This window comes from Salmo salar, chromosome ssa09 (assembly GCF_905237065.1).
Source record: "Salmo salar chromosome ssa09, Ssal_v3.1, whole genome shotgun sequence".
Lineage (NCBI taxonomy): Eukaryota > Metazoa > Chordata > Actinopteri > Salmoniformes > Salmonidae > Salmo > Salmo salar.
In genome coordinates this window covers 157,032,871-157,052,870 of record NC_059450.1, presented here as the reverse complement: position 1 = coordinate 157,052,870, position 20,000 = coordinate 157,032,871, and the positions used below count along the sequence as shown (strand labels likewise).

General features: G+C 46.5%; 1 protein-coding gene across 1 annotated transcript in view; it reads right to left on the bottom strand.

Moving 5' to 3' along the window:
• Nucleotides 1-14,765, bottom strand: part of tmem91 (transmembrane protein 91) — a 28,798-nt gene extending 14,033 nt beyond the window's left edge. Inside the window, exon 1 of the mRNA XM_014215531.2 lies at nucleotides 13,899-14,765. Coding sequence (XP_014071006.1) covers nucleotides 13,899-14,354 — 456 coding nt within the window. The 5' untranslated portion in view covers nucleotides 14,355-14,765. The remainder of the gene's footprint in view (nucleotides 1-13,898) is intronic.
• Nucleotides 14,766-20,000: the final 5,235 nt, after the last annotated feature.

Genomic DNA, 20,000 nt, shown 5'->3' with positions numbered 1-20,000 from the left:
AGGGCCAACATGGAGCCACGAGACAGTACACATGGACCCATCTAGAGGTCATTAGGTTTGATTGTTTTGAGCATCAGGTATATAAATCAAGTGGGATTTTTTCTGATCATTGTTTAGTAACACTGCGACCTATTCGTATCCAGATCCACTGGCTCCAGGTTGTAACGATCGTCGTAAGGAGTAGACCAAGGTGTTGAGTGCTCATGATAAATATTTATTATTATACTCAGAACACTATACAAAAAACAATAAACAAAGAAACCCGAACGTCACGTTCTGCAGGCTTTACAGAGCTGTGCAAAAACAAGATCCACACAAACCCAGGTGAAAAAAAAAAAAAAACCTACTTAAGTATGATCTCCAATTAGAGACAACGAGGACCAGCTGCCTCTAATTGGAGATCATCCCAAACAAACCAACATAGAAATAGCCAAACTAGAACCTAACAACATAGACATAGAAAACATAGAATAAACCCCCCTGTCATGCCCTGACCTACTCTACCATAGAAAATAACAGCTTACCATGGTCAGGATGTGACATCTATAAGTCTCTGCTAGGTAAAGCTCTGCCTTATCTCAGCTCACTGGTCACGATAACAACACCCACCCGTAGCACGCGCTCCAGCAGGTATATCTCACTGGTCATCCCCAAAGCCAATTCTTCCATTGGCCGCCTTTCCTTCCAGTTCTCTGCTGCCAATGACTGGAACGAATTGCAAAAATCACTGAAGCTGGAGACTTATATTTCCCTCACTAACTTTAAGCATCAGCTATCTGAGCAGCTAACCGATCGCTGCAGCTGTACACAGTCCATCTGTAAATAGCCCATCCAACTACCTACCTCATTCCCATATTGTTTTTATTTACTTTACTGCTCTTTTGCACACCAGTATTTCTACTTGCACATCATCATCTGCTCATCATCATCTGCTCATTTATCACTCCGGTGTTAATCTGCTAAATTGTAATTACTTCGCTACTATGGCCTATTTATTGCCTTACCTCCTCACGCCATTTGCACACACTGTATATAGACTTTCTTTTTTCTCTATTGTGTTATTAACTGTAGGCTTGTTTATTCCATGTGTAACTCTGTGCTGTTTCTGTCGCACTGCTTTGCTTTATCTTGGCCAGGTTACCTGGTTAAATAAAGGTGAAATGAATAAAAACAGAGGTGGTGTACATTAACGCTGTAAAACTCACAAGTGCATACTGGCATTTCAATATGACTTTATTGAATGATGCTCACTTCAGGAAATGTTTTAGTTTTCTCTGGGAGAGGTGGAGGTCTGAAGAAGACATTTTTGCATCACCTTCAACAGTGGTGGGATATAGGGGAAATCCAGATTCAACAATTCTGTAATCAATACACAATGAATGTCACCAGAGATATCACCAGATCAATGACCGCCCTAAAGCCTGAGATAGAGGAACTCCTGACATTGGTTGAGACCACAGGATAGAGGTCATGGGGCATTGGTAAGAAGTACGTTTCAGGGAATCTCTGAAATGGATGGCCTCGTCTACATTTTCCTTCGGTTTTTCTTCGGGCCATGTCGGAAGAGGATTGGCTAGCAGTAGTTAACAAGAGTTTGACCGGAGGGTTACTAGCGATAAGCTGTCCTCACCCTTCTGCCAAAAAAAGGGTGACTCTAGGGAGGTGAAGAACTGGAGGCTGGTGGCCTTATTGTGCACTGATTATAAGATCCTGTCAAAGGCTTTGTCCACCAGGCTGAGGGAAGTGATGGGGCAAATCATACAGGCAGATAGGCGGATAACAGGCAGATAGGCGGATAACAGGCAGATAAGGGGATAACAGGCAGATAGGGGATAACAGGCAGATAGGGGATAACAGGCAGATAGGGGATAACAGGCAGATAGGGGATAACAGGCAGATAGGCGGATAACAGGCAGATAGGGGATAACAGGCAGATAGGCGGATAACAGGCAGATAGGCGGATAACAGGCAGATAAGGGGATAACAGGCAGATAGGGGATAACAGGCAGATAGGGGATAACAGGCAGATAGGGGATAACAGGCAGATAGGGGATAACAGGCAGATAGGCGGATAACAGGCAGATAGGGGATAACAGGCAGATAGGCGGATAACAGGCAGATAGGCGGATAACAGGCAGATAGGCGGATAACAGGCAGATAGGGGATAACAGGCAGATAGGAGATAACAGGCAGATAGGCGGATAACAGGCAGATAGGCGGATAACAGGCAGATAGGGGATAACAGGCAGATAGGCGATAACAGGCAGATAGGAGATAACAGGCAGATAGGGGATAACAGGCAGATAGGCGGATAACAGGCAGATAGGGGATAACAGGCAGATAGGCGGATAACAGGCAGATAGGCAGATAACAGGCAGATAAGGGGATAACAGGCAGATAGGGGATAACAGGCAGATAGGCGGATAACAGGCAGATAGGGAATAACAGGCAGATAGGGGATAACAGGCAGATAGGCGGATAACAGGCAGATAGGGGATAACAGGCAGATAGGCGGATAACAGGCAGATAGGCGGATAACAGGCAGATAAGGGGATAACAGGCAGATAGGGGATAACAGGCAGATAGGGGATAACAGGCAGATAGGGGATAACAGGCAGATAGGGGATAACAGGCAGATAGGCGGATAACAGGCAGATAGGGGATAACAGGCAGATAGGCGGATAACAGGCAGATAGGCGGATAACAGGCAGATAAGGGGATAACAGGCAGATAGGCGGATAACAGGCAGATAGGCGGATAACAGGCAGATAGGCGGATAACAGGCAGATAGGCGGATAACAGGCAGATAAGGGGATAACAGGCAGATAGGGGATAACAGGCAGATAGGCGGATAACAGGCAGATAGGCGGATAACAGGCAGATAGGCGGATAACAGGCAGATAGGCGGATAACAGGCAGATAAGGGGATAACAGGCAGATAGGGGATAACAGGCAGATAGGGGATAACAGGCAGATAGGGGATAACAGGCAGATAGGCGGATAACAGGCAGATAGGGGATAACAGGCAGATAGGCGGATAACAGGCAGATAGGCGGATAACAGGCAGATAAGGGGATAACAGGCAGATAGGCGGATAACAGGCAGATAGGCGGATAACAGGCAGATAGGCGGATAACAGGCAGATAGGCGGATAACAGGCAGATAAGGGGATAACAGGCAGATAGGGGATAACAGGCAGATAGGCGGATAACAGGCAGATAGGCGGATAACAGGCAGATAGGCGGATAACAGGCAGATAGGCGGATAACAGGCAGATAAGGGGATAACAGGCAGATAGGGGATAACAGGCAGATAGGGGATAACAGGCAGATAGGGGATAACAGGCAGATAGGCGGATAACAGGCAGATAGGGGATAACAGGCAGATAGGCGGATAACAGGCAGATAGGCGGATAACAGGCAGATAGGCGGATAACAGGCAGATAGGCGGATAATAGGCAGATAGGGGATAACAGGCAGATAGGCGGATAACAGGCAGATAGGGGATAACAGGCAGATAGGGGATAACAGGCAGATAGGGGATAACAGGCAGATAGGCGGATAACAGGCAGATAGGCGGATAACAGGCAGATAGGCGGATAACAGGCAGATAGGCGGATAACAGGTAGATAGGCGGATAACAGGCAGATAGGCGGATAACAGGCAGATAGGCGGATAACAGGCAGATAGGCGGATAACATTTCCCTGATTCTGGATGTTTTGGACGTGGCTGTTGGGTTTGGATGCTGGTCTCATTTCAATTGATCAGGAAAAGGCATTTGACAGAGTTGAACATCAATACCTACGATGCACTTTTGAGGCGTTTGGGTTCAGCTCTGGTTTTATATTGCCATGATCTGGGTGATATATGGTGACATTGAAAGTGTACTGAAAGTTAACGGTGGCTTGAGTGCACCTTTTTAAAAGCGTGTAGAGGTATTAGGCAGGGGTGTTCGTTGTCAGGAATGTTTTATGCCATCGCTATAGAGCCGCTACTAAATACCTTTCAGGGGATATTCCTCCTGTTCCTCTCTCAGCCTATTGCTGATGATGTAGTTATTTTTAGTGAAAAATCAAGCAGAGGTGGATAGTTTGAGTCTCATGGTTGATCGGTTTATGGGGGAATGGTCTGGAGAGATCATGGCTTTTCCAAGAGGCTGGAATGGTGAAAGGGAGGTTTTAAGTATATTGGAGTGTACCTCGGGGATGAGGGTACAATGGGAGAATTTTTTTTTTTAATGTGGTTCTTGAAATGGTGGAAGGGAGGATGAGGAGATGGCGTTGGTCTTCGTATGTCATATAGGGGGCGCACCGTTATTGTTAATAGTACCTCTGCACTGTGGCATTGGTTGTCATGATTAGAGACACCATCCGGCCTTCTAGCTAAGATACAGGTGATTGCCTTCCCTGTGGCTCAGTTGGTAGAGCATGGTGTTTGCAACGCCAGCATGGTGTGTGCAGCGCCAGGGTTGTGGGTTCGATTCCCACGGGGGGCCAGTACGAAAAAAATGTATGCATTCACTACTGTAAGTCGCTCTGGATAAGAGCGTCTGCTAAATGACTAAAAATGTAATTATTGTAGATTTCTTTTGGGGATAAATATAATCGGGTTCCACAAAGGTAAGGTAAGACCCAGACACAGACCATGTAAAATAAACAATAGTTTAATGTTCCAACAGGGGCAGGTAATAGACAGATCAAGGCAGGCAGGGGTCAGTAAACCAGAGGTGGGGCAACGGTACCGGACGGCAGGCAGGCTCAGGGTCAAGGGGCAGGCAGAGTGGTCAGGCAGGCGGGCTCGGAGTCAGGACATGCAACGGTCAAAACCAGCAGGAGCTGAGACACAAAACGCTGGTTGACTCAAACAAACAAGACGAACTGGCAACAGACAAACAGAGAACACGGGTATAAATACACAGGGGATAATGGGGAAGATGGGTGACACCTGATTGGGGGGGGGGGTTGGGGGGGGACAATCACAAAGACAGGTGAAACACATCAGGGTGTTTTGTATTTGTCAAAAGAGGAGTGGGGACAAGGTCTTGTACATCTTACTGCTTTCTGGTTCCAGTTTATTCAAAGGTTGCTTTACGGACCGAAAAATGTGGTTTGGAGAGGGGTGGCAGGTCTTATATTACAGAAGGTTGGGGGATTAGGATAAAAGACGACTTTATTTTTGGTTGATAGTAGCCAGATCTCTAGGGATGGAATACCTCCGTTTTACAGAGGCCTTCTTAGGGTTTGGCGCATAATGAAGGTGTCCAGACGAACTAAGGCTGAGCCAGTGCATTGGCTGCTGGAGGAACCTCTGGTGTATTATGGGGCAAGACTGGATTGTACAACTGAAGCTGTTCCACACTTCTCCAAGATTCTGCTGAAGGGCGAAATCATCGCTCTAATACAGTTAATGGACATGACTGGGCCCACCTTAATGGATGGAGGATGGGTGGCTGAACATTTGGGGTTGAGGTCGGAAACGATTGGTTGGACAACTGCTGGGAAGCTGCAGGAAGGATCTGTCAGTAGAAGAGTGGGGTATGCTTAAAAATCACAAGGAGAAGGTACAAGATGAAAATGTCCCATTTCCAACACTAGGGATTAAACCCAATATCCCAGAGTCAGAAAGAAAGGCGTTATTACTGGATTTGAGAGGGTTGGAAGAGGTGGGTTTGGACGAGGTGGGTTTGGATGAGGTGGGTTTGGACGAGGTGGGTTTGGAAGAGATGGGTTTGGAAGAGGTGGGTTTGGACGAGGTGGGTTTGGAAGAGATGGGTTTGGATGAGGTGGGTTTGGAAGAGATGGGTTTGGAAGAGGTGGGTTTGGATGAGGTGGGTTTGGACGAGGTGGGTTTGGAAGAGATGGGTTTGGAAGAGGTGGGTTTGGACGAGGTGGGTTTGGAAGAGATGGGTTTGGACGAGGTGGGTTTGGAAGAGATGGGTTTGGATGAGATGGGTTTGGAAGAGGTGGGTTTGGACGAGGTGGGTTTGGACGAGGTGGGTTTGGAAGAGATGGGTTTGGATGAGATGGGTTTGGAAGAGATGGGTTTGGATGAGATGGGTTTGGAAGAGGTGGGTTTGGACGAGGTGGGTTTGGACGAGGTGGGTTTGGACGAGGTGGGTTTGGAAGAGATGGGTTTGGAAGAGATGGGTTTGGATGAGATGGGTTTGGAAGAGGTGGGTTTGGACGAGGTGGGTTTGGACGAGGTGGGTTTGGACGAGGTGGGTTTGGAAGAGATGGGTTTGGAAGAGATGGGTTTGGAAGAGATGGGTTTGGACGAGGTGGGTTTGTATGAGGTGAATGGGAAAGACTTATATAGGGGGTGTATCAGGGTTTTGAAAAATAGAAAAGACACTCCTTGGAGGGTAAAACCGGGCCTTGATGACAAGGTAAAGCCAGCATGGAGAGCACTGTACAAGCCACCGGTAGTAAAGGGCACTGGTGATATGCAATGGAGGGTTTTGCATGGCATCATTAAAGTAATTACTTTTGTATCTTAGATGTTGGAGATGGATGTCCTTTTTAGTAATATAAAATGAAACATTTTCACTGTTTTATGGAGTGTGACAGGATAAAGCCTCTTTTCGAAATACTGGAGCCTTTGTTTACAGCTTAAGGGGAGATTTTCAATAACACTGTTTTTATTTTGCCGTTTCAATATAGTAAGCAACAGAAAAGCAAAATGTCAAATGTGAAATGTTATTTTGGGACAAGCTAAGACGTCAATTTTTCTGAGTAGGAAACATAAAATATACAGAGGGTTATGGACAGGATGTAAGATGTGTTTATAAAGGATTAGTCAAAGCGAGAATATATCTACCTCTCTACAGTACTGCTCTGTATCTTCCTCTCTACAGTACTGCTCTGTATCTACCTCTACAGTACTTCTCTGTATCTACCTCTACAGTACTGCTCTGTATCTACCTCTCTACAGTACTGCTCTGTATCTGTCTCTCTACAGTACTGCTCTGTATCTACCTCTACAGTACTGCTCTGTATCTACCTCTCTACAGTACTGCTCTGTATCTACCTCTCTACAGTACTGCTCTATATCTACCTCTACAGTACTGCTCTGTATCTACCTCTACAGTACTGCTCTGTATCTACCTCTCTACAGTACTCCTCTGTATCTACCTCTCTACAGTACTGCTCTGTATCTACCTCTACAGTACTGCTCTGTATCTACCTCTCTACAGTACTGCTCTGTATCTACCTCTCTACAGTACTGCTCTGTATCTACCTCTCTACAGTACTGCTCTATATCTACCTCTCTACAGTACTGCTCTGTATCTACCTCTACAGTACTCCTCTGTATCTACCTCTCTACAGTACTGCTCTGTATCTACCTCTACAGTACTGCTCTGTATCTACCTCTCTACAGTACTGCTCTGTATCTACCTCTCTACAGTACTGCTCTGTATCTACCTCTCTACAGTACTGCTGTGTTTCTGACTCTCTCTCTCTACTGTACTGTTGAAGTCATCGCCAGGCCAGGCTACAACATTCTCACAACCCTTCTGTTCTGTTCTGCCCTCTTCCCCTGTCTGTCTGTCTGCCTGCCTGCCTGCCTGCCTGCCTGCCTGCCTGCCTGCCTGCCTGCCTGCCTGCCTGCCTGCCTGCCTGCCTGCCTGCCTGCCTTCCTTCCTTCCTTCCTTCCTTCCTTCCTTCCTTCCTTCCTTCACAGTGTGTTTGGAAACATTTCCTTTGGAGTGATTTTTACACTTAAATACTTTATGAAAAATCCTTCCGATGTATAGGTAATCCAAACTGACAGGAGCAACCCATTGATGTGCTTACATTGATACTCTGATTTGTTAGAAATTATCCAATTGTTGAATACTTTTGTTTTGTACAACAACCCTCATTTTGACGTCACCACAAACGACTTCAACGATGGCAGTCTTAAACTGAAGAATGTAGCGAATATAAAGTAGTGGAAGAATTCAGTTAGAGATGTCAGGGAAATCAAGAGATGGTATGACCTGACATGGTTCACCTCTGTGTCCCTCATCAGCTATATTAAAGCGCTATAACTATGTAGTTAGTTATGCATCAATTACAGTGGACTACATCATCAGGAGCCCAGTCAAAACTGTTCGCTGCTCTGGCACCCCTATGGTGGAACAAGCTCCCTCACGACGCCAGGACAGCGGAGTCAATCACCACCTTCCGGAGACACCTGAAACCCCACCTCTTTAAGGAATACCTAGGATAGGATAAAGTAATCCTTCTAACCCCCCCCCCTAAAAGATATAGATGTACTATTGTAAAGTGGTTGTTCCACTGGATATCATAAGGTGAATGCACCAACTTGTAAGTCGCTCCGGATAAGAGCGTCTGCTAAATGACGTAAATGTAAATGTAAAATGAGAGATACATTGTTCTGAAGCCACCGCGCCTACATCTTGACACTCCCACACCTTTGTAAAAAAAAATATATATATATTTTGGAAGCTATAAAAGAGCCTCCCTGTCAGTCATCTAACGTAAACATAAATCATTGGTTTAAATAAAGTGTTTTGCGCTGTTCTGTCTCCTGGATCTATTGTCAGCACTCTGTGTGTACCGACACATAAAACAAACACCCCCTGTCACGTCCTGACCAGTAAAAGGGGTTATTTGTTATTGTAGTTTGGTCAGGGCGTGGCAGAGGGTGTGTTTGTTTTATGTGTTTCGTTTATTTTATTTTTTTTGGTTAATGTTCTATGTTAGTATATTTCTATGTTCTTTCTAGTTCTTCTATTTCTATGTTTAGTTTCTTGGCTTGACCTTCAATTGGAGGCAGCTGTTCCATCGTTGACTCTAATTGAAGGTCCTATTTAGTAGGGGTGTTTTTGTGTTGGTGTTTGGTGGGTAGTGTTTCCTTAGTATAGTCTGTGCACGGGACTGTTTTCGTCGTTTGTTTTGAATAAGTGTTTTGTTTTTTGTTTTTTTGTTTAATAAATAAGAAGATGAGCATTCACATACGACGAATATGACAGTACTGTCTACTGTACTGTCTAGACAACACGCCAATGCCTTGCAACATATACCGATCCAAACTGGATGTCCCAGCAATGAGAGACTGTACTTCTAATATACACTGAACCCCCCCCCCCCAAAAAAAAAAAAATATAAACGCAACATGCAACAATTTCAAAGATTTTAACTGAGTTACAGTTTCAATTGAAATAAATATAAATTATGGCCTAATCTATGGATTTCATATGACTGGGAATACAAATATGCATCTGTTGATCACAGATACCTTAATAAAAAGGTAGGGGCGTCGATCAGAAAGCCAGTCAGTATCTGGTGTGACCACCATTTGCCTCATGACACATCTCCTTCACATAGAGTTGATCAGGCTGTTGATTATGACCTGTGGATTGTTGTCCCACTCCTCTTCAATGGCTGTGCAAAGTTGCTGGTTTATTGTCAGGAACTGGAACACGCTGTCCTACACGTCGATCCAGAGCATCCCAAACATGCTCAATGGGTGACATGTCTGGGGAGTAAGCAGGCCATGGAAGATCTGGGACATTTTCAGCTTCCAGGAATTATGTACAGATCCTTGTGACATGGGGCTGTGCATTATCATGCTGAAACATGAGGTGATGGCGGCAGATGAATGGCACGACAACGGGCCTCAGGATCTGATCACAGTATCTCTGTGCGTTCAAACTGCCATCGATAGAATACAATTGTGTTCGTTGTCCGTAGCTTATTCCTGCCTATACCATAACCCCACCGCCAGCATGGTGCACTCTGTTCTCAATTATGCTATTATGTGTTTTTTCCCCCGCGTTATTTGTAACTTATTTTGTACATAATGTTTCTGCCACCGTATATTACGGCAAAAAAACAGCTTCTGGATATCAGGACAGCGATCACTCACCTCGGATTAGACAAAGATGTTTTCTTCAACAAGCAGGACGCACAGGATGTACTTCGAACACCCGACAAGGCCAACATCCCCGTCATTGGCAGGAGAAAGAGACGCAGGTATAGAGGACACAGAGAAGGGTGCCTCGTAAGGATCCGCCGACGGCGAGTGCCGTTACCGTCAATATTACTCGCCAACGTGCAATCAATAAACTAGACGAGGTATATCCTCCCAACGGGACATCAAAAACTGTAAGATCTTATGTTTCACGGAATCGTGGCTGAATGATGATATGGCGGGACCTGCTAGATAGAACAGCACACTCTGGTAAGACGAGGGGGGGCGGTCTGTGCATATTTGTAAACAACAGCTGGTGCACGAAATCTAAGGAAGTCTCTAGAATTTGCTCGCCTTAAGTAGTATCTTATGATAAGCTGCAGATCACACTATTTACCAAGAGAGTTTTCATCCATACTTTTCGTGTCTGTTTATTTACCACCACAGACGGATGCTGGCACTAAGACCGCACTCAGTCAGCTGTATAAGGAAATAAGCAAACAGGAAACCGCTCACCCAGAGGCGGCGCTCCTAGTGGCCGGAGACTTTAATGCAGGGAAACTTAAATCAGTCTTACCTAATTTATATCAACATGTTAAATGTGCAACCAGAGGGCAAAAAATTCTAGATCACCTGTACTCCACACACAGAGACGCGTACAAAGCTCTCCCTCGCCCTCCATTTGGTAAATCTGACCACAATTCTATCCTCCTGATTCCTGCTTACAAGCTAAAATTAAAGCAGGAACTACCAGTGACTCGGTCTATAAAAAAGTGGTCAGATGAATCAGATGCTAAACTACAGGACTGTTTTGCTACAGACTGGAACATGTTCCGGGATTCTTCCGATGGCATTGAGGAGTACATCACATCAGTCACTGGCTTTATCAATAAGTGCATTGAGGACGTCGTCCCCACAGTGACTGTACGTACATACCCTAACCAGAAGCAACGGATTACAGGCAACATTCGCACTGAGCTAAAGGGTAGAGCTGCCGCTTTCAAGGTGTGGGACTCTAACCCGGAAGCTTATAAGAAATCCTGCTATGCCCTCCGACGAACCATCAAACAGGCAAAGCGCCAATACAGGGCTAAGATTGAATCATACTACACCGGCTCCGACGCTCGTCTTATGTGGCAGGGCTTGCAAACTATTACAGACTACAAAGGGAAGCACAGTCGCAAGCTGCCCAGTGACACGAGCCTACCAGACGAGCTAACCCACTTCTATGCTCGCTTCGAGGCAAATAACACTGAGGCATGCATGAGAGTATCAGCTGTTCCAGACGACTGTGTGATCACGCTCTCCGTAGCCGACATGAGTTAGACCTTTAAACAGGTCAACTTTCACAAGGCCGCGGGGCCAGACGGATTACCAGGACGTGTACTGCGAGCATGTGCTGACCAACTGGCAGGTGTCTTCACTGACATTTTCAACATGTCCCTGAATGAGTCTGTAACACCAACATGTTTCAAGCAGACCACCATAGTCTCTGTGCCCAAGAACAAGAAGGCAACCTGCCTAAATGACTACAGACCCGTAGCACTCATGTCCGTAGCCATGAAGTGCTTCGAAAGGCTGGTAATGTCTCACATGAACACCATTATCCCAGGAACCCTAGACCCACTCCAATTTGCATACCGCCCAAACAGATCCACAGATGATGCAGTCTCTATTGCACTCCACACTGCCCTTTCCCACCTGGACAAAAGGAACACCTGTGTGAGAATGCTATTCATTGACTACAGCTCAGCGTTCAACACCATAGTGCCCTCAAAGCTCAACACTAAGCTAAGGACCCTGGGACTAAACACCTCCCTCTGCAACTGGATCCTGGACTTCCTGACGGGCCGCCCCCAGGTGGTGAGGGTAGGTAGCAACACATCTGCCACGCTGATCCTCAACACTGGAGCCCCTCAGGGGTGCATGCTTAGTCCCCTCCTGTACTCCCTGTTCACCCATGACTGCACGGCCAGGCACGACTCCAACACCATCATTAAGTTTGCAGATGACACAACAGTGGTAGGCCTGATCAACATCGAGACAGCCTATAGGGAGGAGGTCAGAGACCTGGCCGTGTGGTGCCAGAATAACAACCTCTCCCTCAACGTGATCAAGACAAAGGAGATGATTGTGGACTACAGGAAAAGGAGGACCGAGCACGCCCCCATTCTCATCGACGGGGCTGTAGTGGAGCAGGTTGAGAGCTTCAAGTTCCTTGGTGTCCATATCAACAACAAACTAGAACGGTCCAAACACACCAAGACAGTCGTGAAGAAAGCACGACAAAGCCTATTCCCCCTCAGGAAACTAAAAAGATTTGGCATGGGTCCTCAGATCCTCAAAAGGTTCTACAGCTGCAACATCGAGAGCATTCTGACTGGTTGCATCACTGCCTGGTACGGCAACTGCTCGGTCTCCGACCGCAAGGCACTACAGAGGGTAGTGCGAACAGCCGAGTACATCACCGGGGCCAAGCTTCCTGCCATCCAGGACCTCTATACCAGGCGGTGTCAGAGGAAGGCCCTAAAAATTGTCAAAGATCCCAGCCACCCCAGTCATAGACTGTTCTCTCTACTACCGCATGGCAAGCGGTACCGGTATGCCAAGTCTAGGTCCAAAAGGCTTCTCAACAGCTTTTACAAGCAAGTCATAAGACTCCAGAACAGGTCATTAAATGACTACCCAGACTATTTGCATTGCCCCCCCAACCCATCTTTTACGCTGCTGCTACTCTCTGTATATCATATATGCATAGTCACTTTAACTATACATTCATGTACATACTACCTCAATCAGCCCGACTAACCGGTGCCTGTATGTAGCCTCTCTACTGTATATAGCCACTCTACTGTATATAGCCTCGCTACTGTATATAACCTCTCTACTGTATATAGCCTCTCTACTGTATATAGCCTCTCTGCTGTATATAGCCTCTCTACTGTATATAGCCTCTCTACTGTATATAGCCTCTACTGTATATAGCCTCTCTACTGTATATAGCCTCTCTACTGTACATAGCCTAGCTACTTTGATTTGATTTGATTTTTTCACAATTTTGACATCAGCAAACCGTTCGCCCACACAACATCATACAAGCCGCGGGGCCAGACGGATTACCAGGACGTGTACTGTCTTTTTCTGTTTTATTCTCTCTGCCATCTGCCCGGTACAGTTGAAACCGCGATTCATCCGTGAAGAGCACACTTCTCCAGAGTGCCAGAAATCAGTTACGAAGCCAATCTGTAGTCAGGTCAAGACTCTGGTGAGGACGACGAGCTGACAGATGAGCTTCCCTGAGACTGTTTCTGACAGTTTGTCCCGGTTGTGCGTGAGGCTGGTCTCAGAAGAAGCCGGATGTGGAGGTCCTGGGATGGGGTGGTTACACGTGGTCTGCGGTTGTGAGGCTGGTTGGATTTACCGTCAAATTCTCTAAAATGATGTTGGAGGTGGCTTATGGTAGAGAAATTAACATTCAATTATCTGGCAACAGCCCTGGTGGACATTCCTGCAGTCAGCATGTCAATTGCATGCACCCTCAAAACGTAAACAAATCCGTGGCATTGTATTGTGTGATAAAACTGCACATTTTAGAGTGGCCTTTTACTGTCCCCCCCCAGCACAAGGTGCACCTGTGTAATGATCATGTTGTTTAATCAGCTTCTTGATATGCCACACTTATCAGGTGGATGGGTTCTCTTGGTAAAGGAGAAATGCTCACTAACAGTGATGTAAACAAATTTGTTCACAATATTTTGGAGAAGTAACATCTCAGCTATTTTTTATTTCTGCTCATGAAACCAACATATTGATTTATATTTTTGTAGAGTAATATAGTATTTAGAAGACATATTTTATCCAAAGGGACTTTCATGCATATTTTATGTATGGGAGGGGCCCCAGCAGGAATCGAACCCACAACCCTTTGCATTGCAAGCACCATGCCCTACTGACTGTGCTACAATGGGATCCTTTCTCACCTCGTAGTTGGGCAGCAGTTCGTCTTCGTCCTCTAGGCTGTAGAAGACGGAGTGAAGGTCCTGTTGGCTCTCTGCAAACAGTTTCCTCTCCAGCGGTGACTCGGGGTAGATGTCCACAAACGTGGTCTCCAGATAGTCCTTGTTCCCCAGGGCCACGGCATCAGGGTGGCCCCAGAGAGGTGCCGGTGGGTACAGGGTCTCCAGAGTGCTGGGGAGAGAGCAAGGATCTAACAGCTGCTGTTGGACCTGCTGGTGCCCGATCTCCCCTGGTCCTGGTTCTCCTGCCCCTCCGCAATAAACCCTCCAGCCCAGCGGTAGTGTCTTATCTTCCTCACACCTCATCAGGACACCGTTGAACTGGAGGTTAGTTGTGCAGGTAGTACCCAGGCCTCGGGGATCTGCCTTGGGGCTTTCCCTTCCTAGGAGAGGGTGCTCTAGTTCATCCAGACTCTCCATCCCTCTTTCTCTCTCTCTCTCTCTCTCTCTGATCTGTTCCGGTAGATAGCTAACGCAGCCGATGGCCTGGCCTGGAGGGAAGCCACCACATCAACCAATCAGTGGTCTGGAAATCGATCTTGCAGAGAAGGCGTCCCTGAAAAGTGTTCTTTTGGATTTAAGAGAAAACTGCCGCTGCCTCGCTGGTTTTAGGAGCACGCTGGTAATCCATGTTCAATCCGATTAGTTTCAACGCTTCTCTTATTACAGACCTTGTTCTCAAACCGATAGAGAGAAGCACAAATCATGATGGCATCCTTAGTCCCCAGACCTCTTCTCTGTGTTGGGTTCTGTTCTGTTGGGTTCTGTTGTGTTGGGTTCTGTTGTCTTGGGTTCTGTTGTGTTGGGTTCTGTTGTTGTGTTCTGTTCTGTTGGGTTCTGTTGTGTTGGGTTCTGTTGTGTTGGGTTCTGTTGTGTTGGGTTCTGTGGTGTTGGGTTCTGTGGTGTTGGGTTCTGTTGTGTTGGGTTCTGTGGTGTTGGGTTCTGTGGTGTTGGGTTCTGTTGTGTTGGGTTCTGTGGTGTTGGGTTCTGTTGTGTTGGGTTCTGTGGTGTTGGGTTCTGTTCTGTTGGGTTCTGTTCTGTTGGGTTCTGTTGGGTTCTGTTGTGTTCTGTTGTGTTGTGTTGTGTTGGGTTCTGTTGTGTTGGGTTCTGTGGTGTTGGGTTCTGCTGTGTTGGGTTCTGTTGTGTTGGGTTCTGTTCTGTTGGGTTCTGTTGTGTTGGGTTCTGTTCTGTTGGGTTCTGTTCTGTTGGGTTCTGTTGTGTTGGGTTCTGTTGTGTTCTGTTGTGTTGTGTTCTGTTGTGTTGGGTTCTGTGGTGTTGGGTTCTGTTGTGTTGGGTTCTGTGGTGTTGGGTTCTGTTGTGTTGGGTTCTGTTCTGTTGGGTTCTGTTGGGTTGGGTTCTGTGGTGTTGGGTTCTGTTGGGTTGGGTTCTGTGGTGTTGGGTTCTGTTGGGTTGGGTTCTGTGGTGTTGGGTTCTGTTCTGTTGGGTTCTGTTGTGTTGGGTTCTGTTCTGTTGGGTTCTGTGGTGTTGAAGGTCTTCTCTTCTCTTTTTCTCTTCACAGGTCAGATATGATTTGTTCCAGGGGCCGGTGGATTACGGCTGGGGCCCCTGTCTCTCCTCTCACATGATAGAGTGTGTTATTCTGATAGAGTGTGTCATGAATATGCTATTGTTGCTTTGTCTCGTATAACACTCTGAACATGGACTACCTTGATTAATATAGCGACAGAGGACATGGGAAATATTGGGACAGGGTTTTAAAGCCTGAATTCCATTTCCCTATAACTGTCAAACATCAAGACTTAATCCTCACAAAGCGTCATCATGGACAATGCTGTGGAGGCTTATACATATGTTATTTTCTGCCTGTGTAAAAACCTGGATGAATGAAAAGATACGGACTTGAAGGTCTAGAAAGAAGCGGAGAGAGAAAATAATTATAAAATAAGTATTTTCAAGCTGTCATTGTGGGCTTTTTTTTTGTTTTTAGCTGCATTCCGGTGTATTGTAGCTCCAAATGGGACCAGAGGGACCACGACCAGTCCTCTGCCCTCGGGACACCACTGTCTTGTGTTGACGGTTTGAGACGGTCCAGAACTAGGGCTGTCCTCCTGGGCTGTCCTCCTGGGCTGTCCTCCAGGGCTGTCCTCCAGGGCTGTCCTCCTGGGCTGTCCTCCAGGGCTGTCCTCCAGGGCTGTTCTCCAGGGCTGTCCTCCTGGGCTGTTCTCCAGGGCTGTCCTCCTGGGCTGTGGTGGTTAGACCCTGGTCAGCAAGTTCCCGTCTGTATCTCTGCTGTTGTTGCAGCGTGGCCAGCCACGGTGGTAATGTAGGAATCTGAAGTCCCTGCTATTGATTTATTGTCTGTGTGTTTCGTAGCTCGCAGCTCGGGCACAGCTACGCATGTAGGAACAGGAGTACTCCTGATGGGGACACGTATTTTAAATTCTCCAGTCTGCCACGTCGCTGCTCCTCGGTGACCAGGGTCCCATTCAGTAAAACCAAAGGGAAGGAGTTGATCGCTCGGTCGGTCGGTCGGCCGGCCAGTCGTTTTGGTGGGGTAGTCGATAGTCCTCTGCCGACGAGGTGCAGCTGCAGCTCTGCCCCCCCCCCCAAAAAAAGAGAACAAGGTCAGACATTTTAGAAAATTTTAGCCTCCTCAATTTCTAACACTTTGTGTTAAGAGCACACTGTGTTCTGTGAATGGGTTTGGTGGTGCCAAACAGGCTCGTACCCTAATGTCTAACAGTGTCACAGTGTAATTTTTAAGGGAGTGAGTCGGAGAGATGCCATGATGCTATGTGGCCAGGTGCTGTCAGTGTTAAAGACCAGATGTTTACGGTCTACAAGGATACAGTATTTTCAACCTAATTTTCAATTTCCTCTGAAAAAGAAAAAATTGTAGAGACTCCTCTCAAGCGTTTCTTTTACCCCTAACTACGTTAGGTTAGTGAAAAGGTAGCCTCGTTCTATTTCAACAGCAGCCTGTGAGTAATGTAATCGACAGCGATATGCGCCGGAAAATCAGGACCGAAGAGCCACTCCAAATAGCCCTCAGGGATCCTGCAGAATGGGCCTCCTGAGTGGCGCAGCGGTCTGAGGCACTGTGTTGCTAGTGCTAGAGGTGGCACGTCAGACCTGGGTTCGATCCCAGGCTGTGTCAGAGCCGGCCGTGACTGGGAGACCCATGAAGTGGTGCAGAATTGGCCCAGGGTCGTCCGGGTTAAAGGAGGGTTTGGCTGGGAGCGATTTCCTTGTACCATCGTACTCTAACAGCTCGTTTTGGAGCCAACAAGTTGATTTTGGTCGCCAGCTTGACGGTGTTTCCACCGACACATTGGTGTGCAGTGTGTCAAGAAGCAATAAGGCTTGGCAGGGTCGTGTTTCGGAGGACGCACGGCTCTCGACCTTCGCCACTCCCGAGTCCGTAGGGGAGTTGCAGCGATGGGACAAGACTGTAACTACCAATTGGGGAGAAAAAGGGGGTCTCCAGGAAGGACAGACCCAAACTACAGGGCCAGACAGTGCTCAGTATCTCAAACTGCTGAATTACTCCACAGACACACGTTAAGTTAGGGGAATAACTCTAGGCCCTAGTGACATGGTTTAGGGGAATAACTCTAGGCCCTAGTGACATGGTTTAGGGGAATAACTCTAGGCCCTAGTGACATGGTTTAGGGGAATAACTCTGGGCCCTAGTGACATGGTTTAGGGGAATAACTCTAGGCCCTAGTGACATGGTTTAGGGGAATAACTCTAGGCCCTAGTGACATGGTTTAGGGGAATAACTCTGGGCCCTAGTGACATGGTTTAGGGGAATAACTCGGGGCCCTAGTGATATGGTTTAGGAGAATAACTCTGGGCCTTAGTGACATGGTTTAGGGGAATAACTCTGGGCCCTAGTGACATGGTTTAGGTGAATAACTCTGGGCCCTAGTGACATGGTTGAGGGGAATAACTCTGAGCCCTAGTGACATGGTTTAGGAGAATAACTCTGGGCCCTAGTGCCATGGTTTAGGGGAATAACTCTGGGGGTTTAGGAGAATAACTCTGGGCCCTATTGACATGGTTTAGGGGAATAACTCTGGGGGTTTAGGGGAATAACTCTGGGCCCTAGTGACATGGTTTAGGGGAATAACTCTGGGCCCTAGTGACGTGGTTTAGGGGAATAACTCTGGGCCCTAGTGACATAGTTTAGGGGAATAACTCTGGGCCCTAGTGACATGGTTTAGGGGAATAACTCTGAGCCCTAGTGACATGGTTTAGGAGAATAGGTGTGTGTGTGTGTGTGTGTGTGTGTGTGTGTGTGTGTGTGTGTGTGTGTGTGTGTGTGTGTGTGTGTGTGTGTGTGTGTGTGTGTGTGTGTGTGTGTGTGTGTAAGGCTCTCAGGAATCTGCTGTCTCATCATCACAACGCCAGGACACACAGTCAGCCGCTTTGCCTGTCGCTCACACACACACACACACACACACACACACACACACACACACACACACACACACACACACACACACACACACACACACACACACACACACACACACACGCCTCTCAGAGTTTCACAGCCAGGCCGGGCTGACAGACAGAGAACAATGGGACTGAGTCCCAAAAGGCACCCTATTCCCTTTGTATTGCACTCCCTCAGGGCAAGTGCACCATGTAGGGAATAGTGTGCTGTTTAGGGCAGCCCAATGTTTACCCCGGGCAGGTTCCCTTTTAGGGAAGTGTGGCAGGAGCAACGCTGAGATGTCACCTCCCTCTAAATCACATGAAATTGTATTTGTCACATGCTTGGTAAACTACAGGTGTAGACTAACAGTGGAGGGTTAACTTACAGGCCCTTCCCAACAATGTAGAGAGAAATAACACAAGGAACAAATCCATAATGAGTAACAATAACATGGTTATATACAGGAAGTACCAGGTAATAACATGGCTATATACAGGAAGTACAAGGTAATAACATGGCTATATACAGGGAGTACCAGGTAATAACATGGTTATATACAGGGAGTACCATGTAATAACATGGTTATATACAGGGAGTACCAGGTAATAACATGGCTATATACAGGGAGTACCAGGTAATAACATGGTTATATACAGGAAGTACCAGGTAATAACATGGCTATATACAGGAAGTACCAGGTAATAACTTGGCCATATACAGGAAGTACCAGGTAATAACATGGTTATATACAGGAAGTACCAGGTAATAACATGGTTATATACAGGGAGTACCAGGTAATAACATGGTTATATACAGGAAGTACCAGGTAATAACATGGCAATATACAGGAAGTACATGGTAATAACGTGGTTATATACAGGAAGTACCAGGTAATAACATGGCTATATACAGGAAGTACCAGGTAATAACTTGGCCATATACAGGAAGTACCAGGTAATAACTTGGCTATATACAGGAAGTACCAGGTAATAACTTGGCCATATACAGGAAGTACCAGGTAATAACTTGGCCATATACAGGAAGTACCAGGTAATAACTTGGCCATATACAGGAAGTACCAGGTAATAACATGGCTACATACAGGGAGTACCAGGTAATAACTTGGCTATATACCTGAAGTGCCAGGTAATAACATGGCTATATACAGGAAGTACCAGGTAATAACATGGCTATATACAGGAAGTACCAGGTAATAACATGGCTATATAGAGGGAGTACCAGGTAATAACATGGCTATATACAGGAAGTACCAGGTAATAATATGGCGATATACAGGAAGTACCAGGTAGTAACGTGGCTATATACAGGAAGTACCCTTTGCCTTGATGACAGCTTTGCACAATAATCTCAAATATAAAATAGATTTAGATTTGTTTAACACTTTTTTAACACTTCACTATTATTCTACAATGCCCAATAATGTTTGTACAGTGTTTTGTGCTGCTACCATGTAGTGTTTCTACCATGTTGTTCTGCTACCATGCTGTGTTGCTACCATGCTGTGTTGCTACCATGCTGTGTTTCTACCATGTTGTTCTGCTACCATGTTGTTCTGCTACCATGCTGTGTTGCTACCATGCTGTGTTGCTACCATGCTGTGTTTCTACCATGTTGTTCTGCTACCATGCTGTGTTGCTACC